A 21842-nucleotide genomic window follows, 5' to 3' on the forward strand; every position below is an offset into this window, starting at 1 on the left:
CTCATAATAGTCGGAATAATTGCGGCCCTAACATACTCGGAGTTTCAGGTATTCCGAGTATTTTTAATTTAGTTAAAGGAACCAAGTGAACCCCGCTGCTTTCCTTCGACAACTGTTTTTCCTCATTTTCTATTATGTTTCTAAAATGAGAACATGCACTAGCAGGCGGACGCTATCAGATGAACTCATTTACCATTAGCTGCTGTTACCGGCGTCCCTGCGCAGCAGAAATTATAGATGCTGTCTTTGAGGACACGGATAGCAAAGGTTGCTCTGAAAACCAGCGTAAAGCGAGGTGGATATTTCTCTCTGTAAGCGCTTAAGTCAAACCTACCTGACCTTCTGTGCAACTTGTGCTACCCTGGGACCAGCTCAGCGGTGCTGAACAACGGCAGCGCGGCCTGCATCCTTTTATGCCCCTGAATCTGCATTGGACTTTTCTTTTCTTCATCCATCCGTCTCACAGATGAGAGCGAGGGAGAGAGACAGAGGCTGCGGTGGTGCAAAATAGACTGCAGGGCTTTTAAAGATGCATGTTAAATCTGACATGATTTGTTTTTGTCTATTTGTTTATTTTTACAGTTGTAAAAATAATGGGGTGAGGGCACAGGGGAGAGGAGAGGGAAGAGGAGCACGGGATTGTTGCTTCTGAAGAATCGTGGTTTTTTTCGGGTGGGAAGAGCTCGGGGCAGCTCTTATGGTATTAACAGCATTTTGAAAAAGGGGTTGGAGGGGCTTATTATTATATGAGGGTGCAGCAGCGTGCTTTGTGTGCGTGCACATGTGTGTGTGAGAGACTGGGGGGCAAATGTGTTGGCAGTGGCTGCCGTTTATTCCTGTTCTGCTTCTTCTCCATCCAGCTCGGTGGATTACGGAGAAGAATGCTGTGTGAGGAAGCGCTGCTGCATATGTGTGTGTGTGTGTGTGCGCGTGTATATGTTTGTAGCAGTGTGCGCGCAGGGGCGTGTACGGCTCAGAGTGTATTTTCAGTCTATGAATGTGAATGAAATGTTTTCATCACAGACAGCAGCGGGAAATTGGTTGCAACAGAGCAACAGCTTCAGGGAGCTTGAGCACACACACACACACTTTAATTTACACACACGCAGACACCAAATGTGATTTTCTTCTGTTTGTCCATCTTGGAAAATCACAGCTAACTGCGGGGCTTACGCTGAAAATGTACTTGAATAAATCCCGTCTGTTTAGCGTAATAAAAACCTAATTTCATTCCAGATTTTAATCTACTGCAAAAATCAGTTTGAATTCTCACCACGCCCCGGGAGCAGTCATTTTTCACTGTCCGCCGATTTCTTATCTTATCTCCACGCCTAGGCTACACTCCAAAGAATAGTAAATTGAAGGTTTTAAAACAATCTGAGCGAGTCCGATAAAGAGAGATTTCTGTGATTATACGTCAGGACTGATGTCGTGTTTGTGTTCTTCCGCAGTTGCAGCAGCAGACTCGGTCGCAGTGCTGTTGTTTGCTACTGGTCTCTGAGGATAACCACCAGCTATTTTGCCAGGTATACACACAAACGCACACACACAGACACATCTTTATCGCTGTCGTACACATTTGTTTTCATAATCTGTCTTTGAAATACCACACAAAAAACAACATGGACTCACATACTGTTCTCCTCATCCCCACAGACACACACACACACACACACACACCATGACTCATTTATCAAAGAGCAATTTGAACATTAACATTTGAAGAACTCCTGACCTTTGACATCTCTGACCTTTTAGGTAGTCAGAGACAAAGTCCTGGAAGAGGAGATCAGCTTCCCGGTGAGGCAAAATATCAATGCAATAATTTACTTATTGTTTATTGATTTTCATCTACATTTCATGTTTGTCTCCAATGTTCCCAGTAAAACAGGTTTTTTTTTACCGGTTTGATCGCATTTCCATTAAGTCTTTTATTTTTCCCTTTTACTCATGAATGACCTTCATTTCCTTCAGGGAGCGAGGTTATGTTTTAATAGCTTTTGCATGTGTCTCACTCTGTAAACACAATAGCTCAAAATGCTTTGAATGAATTCTGAAAAATTTGTACATACACCCATCATGGTCTTCAAGGTCAATTTAATTATTAACACTCAAAAACTGACAAAAAACCTTATAACTTAGAAACTATGATTCTTGCAAGTGTGCTGTGAATTTAAAATATGTCATATTTGACCTCTGACCTCTTTCAATCCAATTATATTCAGTTTTATCACAACAACAGTTGCTTAAAGGCGCTTTATATTGTAAGGTAAAGAAATTACAATGATACAAAATAGCTCTTCGAGATCAATCGCAATCGTTTTTCCTTAAATTATTTGTGGTGAGCTGCCTCGGCTGAGGTTTGCGCTCTCTGAGTGCTTCTTGTTCGTTATGTGGTCTGTTAAGCTGAGGTGTGGATTTCAGGGATGTCTTCTCCAATTTTTAATAAACAGAATTATGATGCAAGTGTTGCAACCCTGCGTGTAGTTTCTTTTTTTTCTTTTTTTTCGCGTGTCATGATAGAATAAGCCTCCCACGTGTAATCACTTATAATCCTCAGCAGGAGTTATAATTAAGAAATTTGGTGAGGGCCAGTAATGACATCCTTTGGGTGGCTTGCACTCTCCTGTCTCTGGCTGCAGTGCTTGTGTAGCATATTTAACAGGCTTTCCATTATCGTGTGAATAGACTGCGTGCCCCAGCCTAAATGATGTGTGAAATCTCGATAATAGCCGGTGAAGAGAGAAATCAAGACACAAGAAAAAAAACTTAAGTGGCTGTATGTGCTGTTTAGCAGTGGTAATAAGCTTCACTGACAATAAACAAGCTTTTTTATATCTATTTTACCCTCATTATACTGGTTTTATTTACTTTCCGTGTGCTCATCTTGTCTTTATTATCTCCTTGTTTTTCTTACTTCTGTGCAGCTGATGTTTGGACGTTTTGGTCAGGTTGTCGAGAAGAAGAAGTCAATTACTCTTCAAGACATCAGTGCTGTAAGAGATCTATCTATTTGTGCATCTATCTATCTGCCTGCATCACTGTAACTAATCTGTTTGTCTTTTCTGCCTGCTACCATGGCAGGAGGAGCGCAGGCAACTGTCCAGTATGTTGGGCTGTGAGATTTCCTCCATGCTTTGTGTGCCTGTGGTCAGCAGGGCTACAGGTCAGGTGGTGGCACTAGCGTGCGCGTTCAACAAGGAGGGCGGGAAAAGGTACGTCCTCGCTTTGAGTTGTTTCTTTTTGGTTTGTTTTTCTGTTTAATGCTGAGAAGACCACACGGCACTCGCTGAAATCGCGTTTGGACCTCCCAGCTGTTCAGAAATCACTCCGGCGTTGATGGCTTAATGCCGAAAAAACTTTTTTGAAATTACTCGGCTGTCAGTCCAAAAGTGATTTGGCTTTTCCTAATGCCACAACTGCTGACTCATGGTAGATGCAAAGATTTATCTGACAGCAGCTTACAGTAATGTCGGGATGGGGCCTGATTAGTTGCGCCTTACAGCTCAAATTTGTTGAGGTTATAGTAGCAGAGACTGCACTGCTGTTTCCACTAAGATCTGCAGCTTACCAGCAGGTTGTGCTTTGTGTTGGCCATGAACAGATGCAGGGGAAGGACTGAGATGCAAAAGCAGCCCTGGAGTTTAACCTAGAGTAGCCCAGAAATACTTGTGCAGGGCTGACATTCATACGGGATTTTTTGCTGATAGCAGAATGTCTGTTTAAAGACACATGTCAGAAATGTGAGTGTAATGACAGGTTCCAAAAGTGTGTGCAAAAAGACAGAATAATGGAAAGGTAAGGATAGGCTAGCAGAAATGATATCACTCAGACCAGTGATAGGCACGGCAACGTGTGACACATGCACATGCTGCTACAGCTTTACAATTAAATATATATAATACTCTCATGCATCAGTATAACACAAAGAGGCTATTTCATGTTTTCCAGCACAGGATGCTATTGAGCAAATACAGTCATGGTTAAAAGAAAGTATACTCTCTTAAGGCTTTAAATATCAGAGCAAAGCATCATCTGGTCCTTAGCGGGTGTAAAAATGAGGTAAATGCAACTCCAACACATCACATACGTCATATATCATCACCAAAAACTAAGCACACCCTTACAGCTTCCATAAGAAGCAGGAGGATAAGAGGACAGGTATGTACTTCATTAACAAATCAGTCCATCATTGTACAGTGTGAAAGATCATTCACAAGTGGAAAACATTTGAGACAGCTGACAATCACCCCAGGATCGGACGTCCCAGCAAATTACACCAAAGTCACTCCCTGTTATGCTCGGACGAACTGCAAAAAACAAAGTGGTACATCCCAGACTTTACAGGTTAGCATGTTAAAAGTTCAGTAAAGACTGAACAAGTCTTTGGGAGGGTAGCCGGGAGAAAATCTTTTCTCTCTTAACCCTCTCAGGCTCAAATTAAACTTTTTGTTGCTAATGCACAACCAAGTCCTGCAGTGGTACTTCTCAGTATGTATGTGGGGTAATCAGGTTGTTAGTTTTTAACTGTTGCAAATCGGCAACGCCTGCCTTGAGAGGGCTAATAGCACGTGGCAGCACAGCTGAGGTTTGCCAAGTTACACAAGACTTCTGGACTAATGTCCTTCAGACAGATGAGACCAAAGTGGAGATTTTTGACCATATTATACTATATATCCCACTGTCATCAAGGGGGTGGTGATTTGTGCTTGTTTTGCAGCCACAGCACCTGGGCAGCTTGCAGTCTTTTAGTCGACCATGAACTTCTCTGTGTTCCAAACTTTTTTAGAGTCAAACGTGAATTCATCTGTCTGACAGATAAAGCTTGACTCAAACTCGATCATGTGACAGGAAAATGATCCTTCGTACAGAATGACTAGAAAAGAAAAGAATCAAGGTGTCGAACTCCAGACCTGACTGATGTGCTGTGGTAGGAAATTCAGAGAGCTATGCTTAACAAATCAAACCAAATCAGCTAAAGCAATATTTTAAAGAAGAGTGGGTCAGAATTCCTCCACAATGATGTGAGGAAATGATGAAGTAATACAGAAAATGTAGCTTTGAGTTATTGCACCTAAAGGTGGAAGCAGCTTGTAGGGTGTATTTTTTCACACATTGCTACTGCATTTTGGTGCAGTGTAATATGTTATGTGCTGTAGTTCCGTTTACCTCATTTTAAGACCTGCTAAGGACCAGCTAATTTTTATTATCTCCTGATATGTAAAACCTGAAAGAGGGTGTGCTTTCTTTTTACCTTTTTAACTGTGGAGCAAAACAATTCGCAGATCATCTGCAATTTGTCTCGTCTGTCCATCTCTTATAGATGTGTTATAGCAAATCTTCTTACCTATTTGAATAACAATCTCCAAAATATTCGCAGATATATTGTATTTCTCAAAACATATGAATAAATGAATAAAATAAACATCCCTCCCATCCATTGGCTACAAAACTAGGCTGCTTACATTGTTTTATTCCTTTTCAAGTTACCTATTAAAGCTTCTTAGTCATTTTCCAGCCAAGCACCAGATTTGTGCACAGGCTGTATGGATTCACAAATCACACGGAGCTGCACAGATGCCTGCTGCTGATACGTGAAATCAGGATATTTTAGGTTAGTTCAAGCAGAAACTGTTGGTGATGCCGAGTGTCTGTGCAGAGAGCACACAAGGGAAACAATGCTGATTATTAACAGTCTGCCATCTGAGTCTGAGCTGAACTGATCTTCAGGTATTTACTAGGGGTGCAACGATATTCGTATCGATATTGAACCGTTCGATACAGTGCTTTCGGTTCGGTACGCATATGTATCGAACAATACAACATTTGTAATTTATTTTTATCAATTTTCCTTCTGACGATGCTGTCTGTGTTGAGCGCTCAGTGAATCTGCGTTCGACTACTCCGCCTAGGCTGCACTGTCCAGCGCAGATCCACTGAGCGCTCAACACAGACAGCATAGTCAGAAGGAAGAGCGCAGGGCACCTCCCCCACCCTCATTCAGATCTGGCGTTTGGAATTATTTTGGTTTTCATGTGAAGTATGACCCTGAAGGTAAGCGAGTCATGGACTAAAGTAAAACAGTATGTTGGATGTGCCATGCAATGCTCAATTACATTGGTGTGAACTAGTGTGCTAGCGCAGTTAGCTCGTTAACGTGTTGGCCGTCTAGCCCCATGCACGGAGCAATCGGCGGTAGCTCGTTAACGGAGATTTGCCGTGTTGTGGCGTTAAGGTCATTTCAACAAGATTAACCTGAAAGCACTAGTGGGAACACCACGAATATGACTGCACATTTACGCCGACATCATCCTAGTGCAAAGACAAGTGGAAGCAGACAAAAAAAAGCAAGCATGCTACTAACTTTAGCCGAGTCATTTAGACAGCTGTTAGCACATGATTCTCCTTATATGTTTAATATGCTGCTGAGAATATAGCCCAGAAGAAGCGGATAGTATAGCTTTTATTTTGGAAAGAGCCATTTCTCTGTAATAAACTCTCTTTTCCAAAGATGAGTGATTCCTCAATCAGATACAGGGCTCGCAATATCACTAGCCCGACGTCCCGGAGCTAGCGATTTTTTCAGTCGGGCTACCAAAATCTATCTCTTCCCTGCCCGTCAGGCTATTGTAGGAAAAATATATGTCAATGCTTTTGCATTCTTTCAGAAATGTAGCTGGGTAATTATGTCATTGGCATCGATGAGCCACTGTCAATATGTGACATATTGAAGTCGCGTTTGAATTTGCGCTTGTTTTTTTGCTTTCACTTTGCAATCGTGCGAACTGTGTATAGAGAGCGACAGCACTGATCTGTGAGTGATGATAATTTGTGCACCAATTCCTCTGACATCGTCTTATTAATCGTTAGCTTACTATGCAAACATGACAAGTGAAATCTCCCGCAGCAAGCTTAAACATGTGAGAGGTTGATCGCGCAGAGAATCGCTGAGCTTATGTGTGTGTGTGTAAAAGCAGCAGGATATATATTTTAGTTCTGCTGAGCCAAATAAGACAGGTCAGGGTGAAGAAGTGACAGCCAAAGAAAAGCTTACCACAAAACGGAGAAGTTATGACAAATCAGACTATAAGGCAAAAAGAAAGTGCAGCTTTATGGTTTCATGGACAAAAGAATTTCTGTGGCTGCAATATGACGAGCTAAATAACCAGGGCTGCACATAAGTGGTCCGCAGGTGCGCATTCGCTGTCAAAATAAAAAACACGCACAAGGGTTAGGGTTAAATTTAAAAACTGTACTTTTGAGTTAAAATATATATTTATAATTTTAATAAATGACAAATTAAAAATGCATGAACATTTTTTTGTATCGAAAAACTATCGAACCGTGACACCAAAGTATCGAACCGAACCGAACCGTGAATTTTGTGTATCGTTGCACCCCTAGTATTTACTGATGATTTGCAAGAAAACCCTGTATATGTTTTTGTTAGAAGTCAAGGCCTCACCTGTCCCTCATTCTGCATGGCTGTTTGTCATCACTCTTGCGAATCCCTACTCGGCAGTGCTTCTTGCTTAAAAGTCTTGCAAAAGTATGCAGCTGTCATTTATTGGGCAAGAAGACCCGCTAACTCATCAGGTTGTTAATATGACTCCATCAACAATGCACACCCATCTTTCACTGCAAGGGCTGATGCTTACAAAACGTACCATTATAACCCAGAGTGACACAGTTTTACACGGATAATTTAAGTCTGGGTCCCGCTCCGTGTCACTGGCAGATGTGGAAAGTCCGTCATTTGACAGAGTGACCGCCCCCAAACATGTACCACAGCACTTTTTGAGCTTGAGCTCTAATGTGTGTGTGTGTGTGTCCAGATGGCTGCGATGAGGATGACAGTGTGAGGATCTAGCGTCAGGTCATGAGCCTAAAAGCAGCAGGAGGCTTTGCTGCCTGGTTTGGCGCTATGTTTTGGCATGCGTGTGTATGTATTTGGTTGTGTGTGTGTGTGTGTTGCCCAGAGCAATGCTGCTATCTCCTGAATGCAGAAGTCTGTAAACTTGCACTCCAGCTGTTTGTCTCTGTGTTTGTCTAAGAAACTGGGAAAGTTTTTTTGTGTATTGTATGATTTCCACACACGTGCAGACACTCTCACGCAGTCCCGTGTTTGTACTCCCTCCCTCTCTCTCTCTCTCTCTCTCTCTCTCTCTGTCAAGATTGTGAGAGATGAGAATGGATCATGTCCTATAATTTCTCCCTCTGCCAGTGGCACAAATGATAGAGCTTGCATCTCATTACCATAGTAACAGCAGCAGGATTATGGTCTCAGCTGTGCATATAATGTGATGAATATCCTGTTCTGTGAGCACAATCATCCAGATTTTAGAAGAGCCGTATATCTCGAAGGTGCATCGCCTCATTATAGATATTGTCTGATCATATTCACGGTGTCCTCTTCACCCGTGACACCGGTGTATAACAACATATTGTGACACTGGTAACAGGTCCATATCTCAGATTTAGTGGCAGCAGGAAAAAGAAGCAGCTTGAGAATGAGCAGAAGCACATTGTTAGAAGGAGACAATAGAGACACTGTTTTTTTTAATTTACACTCAGATATATTGTTCTTTTGACAATTAGGCTGAGTGATGGTTTGTTTCTAAGTGATGGCAGGATTTTTAACTGCTCCAGTCCAGTGTCACAGAAGACATGCACCTTCTGGTCTTTGGAGGTGGACTCCCACAGGCTGTTGATCATTTTCTATCACAGCTTCAAATAACTGGCGTCTGCCACCAAAAAATATTTTCCACTCTCTTTATTCTGACTCCTCTGAATCTCTGAATGTCACTCGTAAAGATTTGTAGGACACTTGTTGAAGTTAAAGTGAGCCTGACAGGCTTTTTTTCAGGCTCCAACCTCTTTTGCTTAGATTCCTCTGAGGCCTCCAAGCGGAGGGCAAGAACACCTTGAAGCAATATACAATATACCCTGATATCTGCACAATAATATGCCACTGCCCTCTGTAGGCAAACACAGACAACTACAAGCATGAATGTGGTCAATGGTGTTGCTGTCAGTTTTGCCTTCACTTGTTGCCTGCACAGAGTTGTAAGTCTTTGTCGTAGTTAGCCAAGAGTAGAGACTGTTGTCTTTTCCACCTTCCTGTGTGTGAAGGTAATTATTGAGGTTTCTTATTTACTTTTTTTGCATGATTTTAGTTTTGGAAAAATGTCTCAAGTAAGAGCGTGTTCATGTTTTTATGACAAAACAGATTATTTAAATGGTTCTGATATACAGTATTGTACAAAAGTCTTTATTTAGTTTTTATATGTTAGTAGGAATATGGAAAATAGAAAATGGAAATGGGAAAAAAACAGCTCTTTGGCAATTTGATGTCTGTCAAAATGTGTTATCTTTGTTTTTCTGGCAGGCTGCTAATAAGAAAGTACCTAAAGATACCATTTAAAATTGGTTCATTGCTAAGTTGTCTGTTGCATGTAGACAGTACACAGGTTAATCTGTTGGATTAGGTATGCTTGAATGATTCATAGGTCATTGTGTAGTGACTAAAGCAGAAAACATTCCTCCTAAAATGTTCAGGTACAAAGACTGGACTAAAAATAAGTGAAAAAGCAACCAATGTCCTAAGAAAAACTGAAAGACCTTCAGAAAACCCGGAGAACTACTTATCAAGGGCATTTTAAAAAGTTATTAGAAAGTCTGGATCCTGGGAAGCAAATTATGAAGAAATAAAAGGTGGCTCAAGACTTTTGCACACTGCTCTATTTACATATCTGCAGTTGGATAGTTTAATTACAAGATTTCATTTGTAAGCCATTTCATAAATGGGAAATGTTTCATAGCAGTGCAAAATCCAGATTTGTTATAATAAATGAAATAAGTAGCAGCCTGTTAGTTATAGCCAGGCTTTTACCCTTTACTCTGTGTGTGTTCCCTATTGCAGACACACCGAGGTAGATGAACATGCCATCCAGCACTGTTTCTGCTACACTTCAACAGTCCTCACTTCAACTTTGGCCTTCCAGAAAGAGCAGAAGCTCAAAGTGGAGTGCCAGGTACTGCACATGCACACGGACACACACAAAAACACACACCCATCCAGTCATATTCTCACATATGCCGTATGCATAAATATACATGAAGTTGCCCTTTGAAGAGCTATTTGTGTTCGCTGTTTCTCTTTATAGGCGCTCTTGCAAGTGGCCAAAAATCTCTTTACACATTTGGGTAAGTCTTCTCTCCTCCGTCTGTCCATCCATGTGTCTGTCAAGTGTGAAGCAAGACCAGTGTGGTGCAATTTGCATTAATTGAAGTGATCACCTTGTGAAACAAATGGTGCACATAATTGAATGAGATATTAGCGACCCTTAAGGTGATCATTGTCATAAAATCAAAAGGGCATTGAAAATTATGGGTCCACCTTTCTTTCCTATAATTTCCATCTATCTGTGGAGGTATTTCCATTCTTATCGAGCTGTAAGCACTGATGGCATCGTGATTGCAGGTACAAAAATTGATCTGTTGGTAGAGCAAATTGCCTCTCACTGTACTGAAGTGTTGATTACAAAAGCTCTTATCAGCTTGTGTGGCGGATCCACCGGTACTCGTACTGTAATCTCTGTTTCTGTCTATCTGGGTTTTGCTGTGTCCCCTTATAATTTCCTCTGTTTTCCATTTAATTCCCTCTCTCATCCTTCTTTTTTTCTCTCGTTCTCCCCCCGTCCTCTCTGTCTCTCTGATTCTTTCAGATGATGTGTCAGTGCTGTTACAGGAAATTATAGTGGAGGCCAGGAACCTCAGTGATGCAGAGATGTAAGCCCTCTGATTCATCTTCAAAGGGATTTATCAGTGTGCGTGTATGAAAGACAGAAAGAGTGTGTGCATGTGTGTCTGTGCATAGTGTGAATGTCTTTATCTCCATTTGCAAAGGCTATCTAGGCAATTTGTTCTTAACTGACTTGCGTCATTTAATAAGTTACAAAATGACCTGAGATGAAACGAGATAAAACTCTCTAATGTTCTCAGCTGTGCTCCGTTCTGTCTCTTACCCCTCGAAATCTGACGTTCACTGTTTCTGCAGCTGTTCGGTGTTCCTGCTGGATCGTGTGAGCCATGAGCTGGTGGCAAAGGTGTTTGATGGTGGTGTGGTCAGTGAGGAGGAGGTACGGCAAACAAGCATTTAATTTAACACACATATAAACACTTAGCATGACTGTGCTGACAGTGCACAGCTGCACCGTGGCCTAATGGTCTAAGATTTATGGAGACTTTTTTGGCTGTCTTGAATTTGGCAACAGGGAGTAACAGGAAATTATAACAGGGAGAATTATCAAAGTACACTGAACAAATATCTACATACTGGAATAATAATGATAATAATAAACTTTATTGCATCACAGGAAAAAAGTTAAACATCTAAAAAGAAAAAAAGGCCAAATAACAACAAGACAAATAATAAGAAATACAGGAATACTAAAACCAACATTGTGACATTCATAAAAACTTTACGATTAAAAAATGGTTTAAAAGATTCAAAAGGTTCTGATGTCATTCCGATCACAATTGGAGCTCTGACGGATGAGGCCCGCTAACCTTTCTTTACAAGAGACCTCAGGATAACCAGCAGAACCTCATTCACTGGTATCAGTTAGTGCCCAGGCACATAGATGTTAATGAGTCCTTCATGTAATTCAAACCATTAAAAGCTTTAAAGTAATTAGAATCAGTCTTTTGAATGATACGGTGGAGAGGCAGCATATATATTGAAAGCAAAAGTGGGCCAAGCATAGAGCCTTGAGGAACACCACAATAAAATGAGAGCATTTAGCATCCCATCACTAAACACACACTTAATGAAACCTGACAGACACATATTTGTTAATTAGACAAGATGAAATCAAATGAAACCGTTCTTATTGAGTTCAGTGATGGCAGCGGGGACAAAGCTGTTTTTATAACACTTTGTCCTGCATCTTGGAACTAGAAAGCTCCGTCCCCAGGGAAGAAGCTGAGATTCACCCTGTAGAGGATGGGAACCATTATTAAGAATTGATAAAGCCATCCGTTGTTCCTGTTTAGTGTACAGGGAGGCTAAACAGGGCTGTGACTCACCTATCAGACGACTGGACCATCTCACTATCCAATTCAGTCAGATTTTCTCTGCAACAGAGGTCTGACCGAACCATGCCACCAAACAAAAAGATAAAACAGACTCAATAAAAGGACGATAAAACGAAGTTAAATTGTTCAGTCAATGTGGAAATGAGCAAGTTTCCTAAGGCAGTAAAGGCACTTGTGACCCTTTTTCCAGACCAATTTGTAATTCTCATCAAAATTCAGGTTTTCATTGATTATGGTTCCAAGATATTTATATGATTACACTTGCTGATTGTCTCCCTATCCTGTGAGCTGTTAAGTAAAGACAAAACTGTGTGTGTCTTCGTGTCTGAGCACAGAATGAGTTTCGCATCCCAGCCGATCAGGGCATTGCCGGCCACGTGGCGACAACTGGTCAGATTTTGAACATTAAGGACGCCTACTCTCATCCTCTTTTCTATCGTGGGGTGGATGACAGCACGGGCTTCAGGACTCGCAACATCCTCTGCTTCCCCATCAAAGATGAGAATAACGGTAACAATGCATGAACACACACATTTGGACTTTTCATTTCATACCAGTGAGTTCAACACAAAGGGATTTCCTGATGAAATCATGCAAAATATACAACCTTGTGTACCAAAAAGTGGGAACTATGTGTAAAATGTTGATAAAAGCAGAATGCAGAACATTTTTATGTAATTCAATTTGACAACAGCTCAAAGCCTGTTTGAAATTGGAGGTTAGCAGCACATTTCAAAACAGTTCAGGCAAGAGGATCAAAAGCCTTAAACATAATGTAATGCTAAAAACAAGACACCTGGCAGAACAGCTCACATCTCATTAGGGTAATTAGTAACAGGACTGTGTCTAACAAAAAAACATCCCAAAGAGTCTTTTACAAGTAAATATGGGGAGGGTCTCAACACTCAGGGAAGGGCAAATTATTCCAGAGAATTTGGGGAATTTGTCACATACAGTGATTAATATAATTAAAAGATGCAGGGAATTGAGGCAAAGCTCTTTTTGCAGAGGACAAGACTTTAACCATTACTGAGTAGCTCTGGTCTGCTGGCCTCTGGCAACACTGCATTAAACATGTACGTGATTCTGTAGTGAATATTACTACACATGATCAGGACGGCTTCTGTAAACCAGCAAATGCAAACCATCAGAGCATCCAAGTTAAAGCTCTGTGACGCAAAGAAAAAAAGTTAAGAGAGGCTGACGTGAAACCTCTCCTTTGGTATGAAAATATTTTTGGAGATCATGTACATGGATGTTATCAGTGAACAGTTCAAAAACCAATACCTTTACTGGAAAAGGGGGCGCATTCGCGTGCACTGTGTAGGCAACGTACACATCTATAAAGGAACTTTTAATTATGAAGGGTAAATATCAATATGAAGCAACATTTACTGCCATTTAGACATGTTTTCAGGGAAATCTTTGATTATTTCAGTATAAAAAACCAAAAAAAACATTTTGGACATTTTCCAAGAGCGACAATAAAAGAGAGCAGGTGCTGAACTGGTCCCCGAGACCAGCATTATTTCACAAGAAACCCAACAAACAAGAAGAACTGTAATAGATGTCGTGCAAAAACAGAGAAGTATCTTCTCTGAGACTTGTATAAAAGCTAAGCAACTTACACCAGATTTAAAAACATCATATTTAGTGCATTATTGCCCTCTTGTTTGTTTGTTTTTAAGTGGAGCTTCATTCTCGGAATAGCACAAAGAGAGGTTACATCACGTCCTACATGTATAATGTGCACTTTAGACCATCTTCTGTGTTCCAGACTTTCAGAAACCTCTTCTCTATTTTGATGCTGCTGCCTAATGGTTTCTGCTGTATCCACAGAGAAGCTTTGCAGTCAGTGTCATTTGTCTCCATGTAAAAAAAGGAGCTGTCTGCGGATCACATTAACATTTTAATTTCAGAGCTTTTTATGTGCAATTAGGTTTGACTCCACCGTGAAATCAATTCAAGTTAGCAGACCTTTTTGACTCGACGTTGACTTTTGCCATTTGTGCCTCATTTTCTCGTCCTTGTCGCTCCCTCTTCCACTCTCCATTTTTCTTCATCAACTTTCACCCGCCTCCATCCATCCCTGCATCTCTCGCCCCTCTTCCTGCTTAATCATTTCCTCCCTAATTGTTCCACCTTCCTCTTCTCCTCACCCCTTTCCTCTTTAAATCTTCCGTTTTCCAGAAGTCATCGGCGTCGCTGAGTTGGTGAATAAGATGAATGGGCCGTGGTTCAACCGCTTCGATGAGGATTTGGCGACAGCTTTCTCTATCTACTGTGGCATCAGCATTGCCCATGTGAGTCTCTTCTAACTCCCTTTAATCAAAGAGACCAAGTTGTTAAAAAGTAACACACATACATGAGCATGTGAGGAGAAATAATTTAATTCCAGTAACTATTATTTTATAACTTCTCACTTTCCAAACTTCCTCTTATTATCTCTGTGAGCAGCAGTGAATAAATCCAGACTGCTATACAATTCATCTTCATACACACTGACTCTCTCGGTCAATAAGTCAGCTTCATTTTTAAATAATGTAATCTCTGCAAGTTCCATGCATCCTTATAATGATGCAAATATAAGTGAGTTTAGCATTTACAGTATATCCATCATTAGGAGGCTCTCCCCAAAATAGTTGACGATGTCAGAAAGATTGATCCCGTCCCGGCGAGATGAGATCAGCTCAGTGGGAGTGAAATGCTCAGTCGAGGCAGAGAAGAGGAAAGTCTCAAGGGAAATTTAAGGAGATTCAGTCAGATGGAAGTGAACGGCTTTCGTGGTGCAGTTCATTGGCATTGTATGATTGCTGCAAACTGAACTTATTAACATACTTCCAGCTGAACAGCTGTGCGCGGCTCACAGAGACGATTATGAAGACGATCACGTCTGTGATAATAGTGATGAACAAACAAGGAGAGATATATTTGTTATCGCCCACAAACTCTGTTGAAATATTGTCTTTTTCATCCTTCACCACCCTGATCTCAGATAAAAGAAAATGTCTTCCCGTTCTAATAAACAGAGTCACTTCATGTTGAGTAGCTCCTGCAGAGTGTGACCTCTGAATGACTGCTGGTACTTAATAGGTTATCTACAAACTATAAACATATTTGATAGAAAAAAAATAATTGCTTTCGAGGCCACTAATTAATGATTTAAAGCACAGCCAGATATATTATTCATCAGATCTCACCCAGTATCGTGCTGTAGAGTACTCTCAGGGTTGTAAAAAGCTCCCTCATGTACTAAAAGGTAAAGCGGGGGCCAGACGTAGGGCTGTGAAAAGCCCACGAAAATTAAAACATGCTTGTTAATCATGAATCACAGGTTTACCATTTGAATGTGAATGTAAAAGCAGTAACAAACATATGTGTGCAATCACAAACTGGTGAGACAACTGAAAATGGCTTCGATGTGCTTGGAAAAAGGCGGTGAAGAATATTCCGGATAATCCGACAAAAGCCCAAACAAAATACGAAAGTCCAAGTGAGGAAAAACAAACGGGGAAAAACTGAAAGGTGCCAAAACTCAGAAAACAAACAGAGAGGCGCCAGAAGAGCAGACACGAAGGTTGGCAAACTGAAAGCTGAAAAGGATTAAGAGTTTCCTTCAAAGCAGCTAAACATGTTTTTCAGCCATAGAAGTTGGGCTACGTCCACACGTACACGGTTTTAGGGTTTATTTTCACTTTCATTAAAGAAAAACAATCCATACAACCACTGTTTTGTCCACATGAAAATGCAAAACGAGATCATGCCCAAGCAACAGGTGGCGATAAAATCCTGATCATATAGAAATGTTGGCCACTCAGAGGCCTACAAACAATAACACGGCGCACAGTCTGACATCAAAAATCAGGCGCATGTCTTAGAAGCAGGAGCAAAAGCTGAAAATCAAATATAATTTTCTGCAACATATGTTTATAGTGGCTGTTGTACCTTAATGTTTGTTTCCTGTAGGTCAGTTTTCAGAGATCAAAATGCTTTTTGTGTGTGAACGAAAGGCCAAAACAAAAATCTGGATAATTTATCTTTTTATTAATGACATCATACCTCTTGTTAACCACCTGATTTTTTGCTTCAGTGCATCCAAAGATATTTATTTAGTGCATTTCTACTGTATCTGAGCACTCAAAGCATTTTTTACTACTTGCCTCATCCACACACTTTTTTCTATGCATAAATGATTTTATATCAGTGGATGCATTGGAGGAAACTGTCAGGGTCCTGGGTCTCCTGACCCAGCGTTTTAGTTCATTGTGATTTTTGTATTATTGTACTTGGTGTGAGTTTCTATGGTTTCTAGTTTCGATCCCTTGCCCTTCATGTTTCTCTATGTCCCCTCTGTTCTGTGTAAGTCTGTGTCTGCATGTTTGAGTTCCCCTCTGTGTCTCTCGGTTCTTAGAGTCCTCTGCCTTATGGTTTATGTCTCTGTGTTTCTTAGTTGCTGTCTCCACTGTGTCAAGTTCGCGTCTCTGTGTGATCCTTCCTGTTTTACTTTGTAGGTCCGTGTCTTATGTGAATGTGTCCTGCTTTGCTTGTCTCGTCAGTTCTAATTTCCCCCAGCTGTGCCCTCCTTCTGTGTCTCATTCTCCTCGTTACTTCCCAGTGTATTTAGACCCTGTGTTTCTCTGAGTCAGTGTTGCGTCGTACCCTCAACAAGCTGTGTGTGTTTTGCCGCCGTGTTACCAGTGTTTTGTTTCCAGTTCCAGTTCAGTGTTTTCTGCTTCAGTGTTTTAGTCCACCAGCGTTTTTGTTTGTCTTTTGATGCCTTTAGTTAGTAAGAGGGTTTCCAGCAATAAAGCTGCTCTTTAAGTTGAACTTCTGTGTCTGAGTCCTGCATTTTGGATCCACCACTCCTGCTTGCACGCCTGCCACGCAGCCAACCATGACAGAACGACGCAACCATCAAATGGATCCTGCGGACTCACGGTCTCAGTATCTCGCGCAGTTGTGGAATCACTGCCGGGAAGTAAACCACGCTGAGGACACCCCCAAGAGACTCCTTCAGGTGGTCTTTTTTGACAACTTTTTGTCTTCCACCCTCTGCACAGCTGGTTTTTTGGACATTAACAGATTAAAACAACTAATAACAGCTCTGAGAGCCAGGATATGCTTCGAACTGTTTGGCATGGGCGGTCCAGGCAAGGAAGGGTCAGCTACCCTCCTGGAAGCCCTCGCTGCCTGGTATTCTCAGCATCAGCATCTTTTCCCATCCAGATTTATCACTAAATCATTGTATCCTCCCTTAAGAGAGGGACTGCGTCCTCGTTGCCTTCACCCCAGTACACCAGTGTCACCTGTGTCTCCAGTAGCTCAGCTCCCAGTGTCGCCTGCTCAGCAGCCACTCTCGGCTCAGGCTCCTGTGTCGCCTCTGTGTCAGCCAGTGGCCTCCATGACGGCTGGCTTAGTGATCTCTTCCGCTGGAGGGTCCGAGGGACCGCTCCGGCCTTTGCTTCCTGCCTCGTCGGCTGGGGGGCCCAAGGAGCCCGCCCAGCTTCCTGCCTCGCCTGCTGCTGCTCCATCACCTGCTCAGCCTTCTGTTCAGCCGGTGGTCTCTGCACCTACTGATTATGCCACGTCAGCTGGAGGGCCCGAGGAGCCCGTCCAGCCTCATGCCACGTCAGCTGGAGGGCCCGAGGAGCCCGTCCAGCCTCATGCCACGTCAGCTGGAGGGCCCGGGGAGCCCGTCCAGCTTCCTGCCTCGTCGGCTGGGGGGCCCGAGGAGCCCGTCCAGCTTCCTGCCTCGTCGGCTGGGGGGCCCGAGGAGCCCGTCCAGCCGCCTGCTGCAGCTCCATCATCATCCTCGCCTGCTGCAGCTCCATCATCATCCTCGCCTGCTGCAGCTCCATCATCATCCTCGCCTGCTGCAGCTCCATCATCATCCTCGCCTGCTGCAGCTCCATCATCATCCTCGCCTGCTGCAGCTCCATCATCATCCTCGCCTGCTGCAGCCTCCGTGTCTTCAGCCTCGCCTGGCCCGGCCTCAGGGTCCTCCGCATCGCCTGGCCCGGCCTCAGGGTCCTCCGCATCGCCCGGCCCCGCCGTCGCCTTGTCCGGCCCCGCCGTCGCCGGGTCCGTCTGTTCCTGCCTCGTCATCGCCTGGTCCGGCCCTGTCATCGCCTGGTCCGGCCCTGTCATCGCCTGGTCCGTCCTGGTCCTGCCTCGTCTGGTCCTGCCTCGTCTGGTCCTGTGCCCACCGGGCCTCAGCCAGTACGCTTGACACTGGAGCGCCGCCGCTGCCTTCCGCGCGGCCGGCCCCCTGAACTGCTCCGTCGTCTCCTTCGTCGCCGCCGCTGCCTTCTGCGCGGTCGGCCCCCTGAACTGCTCCGTTGTCTCCTTCGTCGCCGCCGTTGCCTTCCGCGCGGTCGGCCCCCTGAACTGTTTGGACTCCTGTGCTGTCGGCCCCCTGGCCGGCCCCCTGAGCTCTTCTGTTTTGGACTCCTGTGCTGTCGGCCCCCGGGCCGGCCCCCTGAACTCTTCTGTTTTGGACTCCATTTTTCTTGTGCTTCGGTGTTTTTGTTTCGTGCCCTCCTTCCTGGGCCCCCGCCGCCCGCCCTGGTCGGGTTGTTTTCTGTTTTGGGCGGTTTTTGTTTTTTTTCGTTTTCTTGTGTTGGGCTGTCGGGAGCCAGCCCTTGGGGGGAGGGTACTGTCAGGGTCCTGGGTCTCCTGACCCAGCGTTTTAGTTCATTGTGATTTTTGTATTATTGTACTTGGTGTGAGTTTCTATGGTTTCTAGTTTCGATCCCTTGCCCTTCATGTTTCTCTATGTCCCCTCTGTTCTGTGTAAGTCTGTGTCTGCATGTTTGAGTTCCCCTCTGTGTCTCTCGGTTCTTAGAGTCCTCTGCCTTATGGTTTATGTCTCTGTGTTTCTTAGTTGCTGTCTCCACTGTGTCAAGTTCGCGTCTGTGTGATCCTTCCTGTTTTACTTTGTAGGTCCGTGTCTTATGTGAATGTGTCCTGCTTTGCTTGTCTCGTCAGTTCTAATTTCCCCCAGCTGTGCCCTCCTTCTGTGTCTCATTCTCCTCGTTACTTCCCAGTGTATTTAGACCGTGTTTCTCTGAGTCAGTGTTGCGTCGTACCCTCAACAAGCTGTGTGTGTTTTGCCTCCGTGTTACCAGTGTTTTGTTTCCAGTTCAGTGTTTTCTGCTTCAGTGTTTTAGTCCACCAGCGTTTTTGTTTGTCTTTTGATGCCTTTAGTTAGTAAGAGGGTTTCCAGCAATAAAGCTGCTCTTTAAGTTGAACTTCTGTGTCTGAGTCCTGCATTTTGGATCCACCACTCCTGCTTGCACGCCTGCCACGCAGCCAACCATGACAAACTCTGTAAAAGACCATAAGGACAGGGAGAATCAAACCACTAACCTGCTCTACCTTCTGTGCCACAGCCACCCACAAACATACTTTCAAAATAAAATAGAACTTCATCTCTCACTAGCATGTAGTCAGTGGTACCATGAAAAGCAAAATATGGTTCCAGCTGGAAGATCGATCATAAGTAGGAGATCCTGATAACATAATATTTCACTGAACTTTATTACTTTATATCACAAACATCTAATTTAATTTCTTTCTGTTTGTCTTTGTCCAGTTATCGTGATAATATAATGAATTCATTCTTACTAAAAATGAATTGGCAACGTTTTAATGTGCCGGTTCTTCCTCCAGTCTCTGCTCTACAAGAGAGTCCACGAGGCTCAGTTCAGATCCCATCTGGCCAATGAAATGATGATGTACCATATGAAGGTAAAATCACATCTCTTCATCCCACAAACTCACTCTCGCACAGCGACGCGCAGCATTTACTGACAGTGTCCATGCTATTTACTCAGTATGATTCAGTATGAGTCTGTGGCAGGTTTCAGAGGAAGAGGTGACTAAGCTGCTGGTATCTGGCATCGACCCGGTGAACGAGATTGACCCGTGCTTCGCAGAGTTCACGTGCACGCCGCGCTCCCTTCCCGATGACACCACACCGATGGTAAGAAGCAGAGAGAGAGAGAGTGTGTCTGAATGCTGTCAGCACAAAGATTTAAAGAGAACAAAATCTGATGTAACTTCTCCTGTTGTGTGTCTGCAGTGCGTTCTCAGCATGTTTGAAGACATGGGTTTCATCAACACCTATAAGATCGACATGCACACGCTCGCCAGGTCTGACATCCATCAATTTATATGCTGTGTTTAAGAGCCTGTGCTTTAAATCATTTTCCATCAGCTGTTTAAATAAAGAATATTTACTTTATTTATTAATGATTCTCTGGCTACATTGTTAAGTAGTATTGCGTTGTAAGCTTGTAGCAGAATCTTCAATCAGGTTTGTTTTTTTTAAAGCTGATGGAGAGATGGGTTGTGAATGAGAATTTCCGGGGCTACCACTGAGTTACATGTTGGAAAAAAAAAGTCATGAGAGTGTTTTTAAACTGCTGCCTTGGTGCCAGGTTCTGTCTGATGGTGAAGAAAGGCTACAGAGACCCTCCCTACCACAACTGGATGCACGCTTTCTCCGTCTCACACTTCTGCTACCTGCTCTACAAAAACCTAGGGCTGTCCAACTACCTCGAGTGAGTACACAAGTCTCAAAAGACTTTATAATGATGTTTTATATCATTTGTATTTAAAATGATTCTTCTATGCCTGCTGTCTTCTAGGGATATAGAAATATTAGCGCTCTTTGTGTCCTGTATGTGCCATGATCTGGACCACCGTGGCACCAACAACTCTTTCCAAGTGGCCTCGGTGAGAGCACATACTTTGCTTTTGTTTTATTAGAAAGCAGTAGGAATGATACAAAATAATAGAAAAATAAACAAGGCTCTAAGCAGGACTGCAGCTTTATGCATGCAGACGAAAAATGCATTATGTTTTTAATCTTCTATTCAGTCCAAAAGCTGATATAGGGAAAATAAACACAATAATAAGTAAACAAACCAGGGAAATGAGCAAGTAATCCAAAAACACTAGGAGATACAGGGAAGCTCTGAGCAGGGAGGTACAGCTGCAATTAACAGAGGGGGGCAGAGACACACCTGATATAGAGAGGAGCGGTAGCAGGTACTAACACAGCTGAAGCCAACAAATATAATGAGATGGGGAAGTAAACACATCACAAGACACAGAAAACAGGAAGTGTGACACAACACAATGGATGGAATAGAATGAGTCTGACACGGAGAGAAGATCGGCGGACGAGACGGAGGAACGTAGAAAGGTGAACGTGAAACGTGAACTAAAAGCAACGTCAACGGTAAAAATAAAAACTAATAACAACTGAAAACTTGGCATCTTAATAATGAATAAAACATGTGAATAAAAATGAATAAATCCTAAAAGGAAACCACAAACAGACGAGGCTTCTGAACTCTTAAACACAGTGAATTCAACTAAAGCAGCTATTTGATAAATAGAAAACTAAATACTAATTAGAGCAAGGAAAATAATCATACAAATGACAGCTAAATATATACAAACCCACAAGGAAGGTAACAAAAAATAGGTACCAGCGTGGTACCATGAACTATCTTAGTCTTTTCATTTCTTTTAGTCGTCTTCGAGAATAGTTCTTCAGGCTTCTTAAAGGACTTTTAAAGCTCTTCTTTGGATGTTTCTGTCAAGATGATCCCACTCTGCTTCAATAATGTTGAGGTCTGGGCTCTGTGAAAACCAATCCATGACTGATAGATGATCCATTGAGATAAATAGATGGATAGATGGATGAGCAAAAGGCCAGATGCATCAATGTG

At 42.8% G+C, this 21842-nt stretch overlaps 1 protein-coding gene across 3 annotated transcripts in view; it reads left to right on the plus strand.

The window, feature by feature from the left end:
* pde2a (phosphodiesterase 2A) overlaps nucleotides 1–21842 on the plus strand; it is a 181919-nt gene that overhangs the window by 153143 nt on the left and 6934 nt on the right. For all 3 annotated transcript variants that reach the window (XM_085370371.1, XM_085370373.1, XM_085370372.1), the window contains exons 10-24: nucleotides 1452–1526; nucleotides 1759–1800; nucleotides 2928–2996; nucleotides 3085–3215; nucleotides 9923–10034; nucleotides 10167–10206; nucleotides 10728–10791; nucleotides 11060–11141; nucleotides 12435–12609; nucleotides 14290–14402; nucleotides 19771–19848; nucleotides 19961–20083; nucleotides 20183–20253; nucleotides 20541–20663; nucleotides 20751–20838. In XM_085370371.1, coding sequence (XP_085226497.1) covers nucleotides 1452–1526; nucleotides 1759–1800; nucleotides 2928–2996; nucleotides 3085–3215; nucleotides 9923–10034; nucleotides 10167–10206; nucleotides 10728–10791; nucleotides 11060–11141; nucleotides 12435–12609; nucleotides 14290–14402; nucleotides 19771–19848; nucleotides 19961–20083; nucleotides 20183–20253; nucleotides 20541–20663; nucleotides 20751–20838 — 1386 coding nt within the window. The remainder of the gene's footprint in view (nucleotides 1–1451; nucleotides 1527–1758; nucleotides 1801–2927; nucleotides 2997–3084; nucleotides 3216–9922; nucleotides 10035–10166; nucleotides 10207–10727; nucleotides 10792–11059; nucleotides 11142–12434; nucleotides 12610–14289; nucleotides 14403–19770; nucleotides 19849–19960; nucleotides 20084–20182; nucleotides 20254–20540; nucleotides 20664–20750; nucleotides 20839–21842) is intronic.

The sequence above is a fragment of the Diplotaxodon limnothrissa genome, linkage group LG14 (assembly GCF_057381915.1).
Source record: "Diplotaxodon limnothrissa isolate DT_005_m linkage group LG14, D_limnothrissa_male_GT1.1, whole genome shotgun sequence".
Lineage (NCBI taxonomy): Eukaryota > Metazoa > Chordata > Actinopteri > Cichliformes > Cichlidae > Diplotaxodon > Diplotaxodon limnothrissa.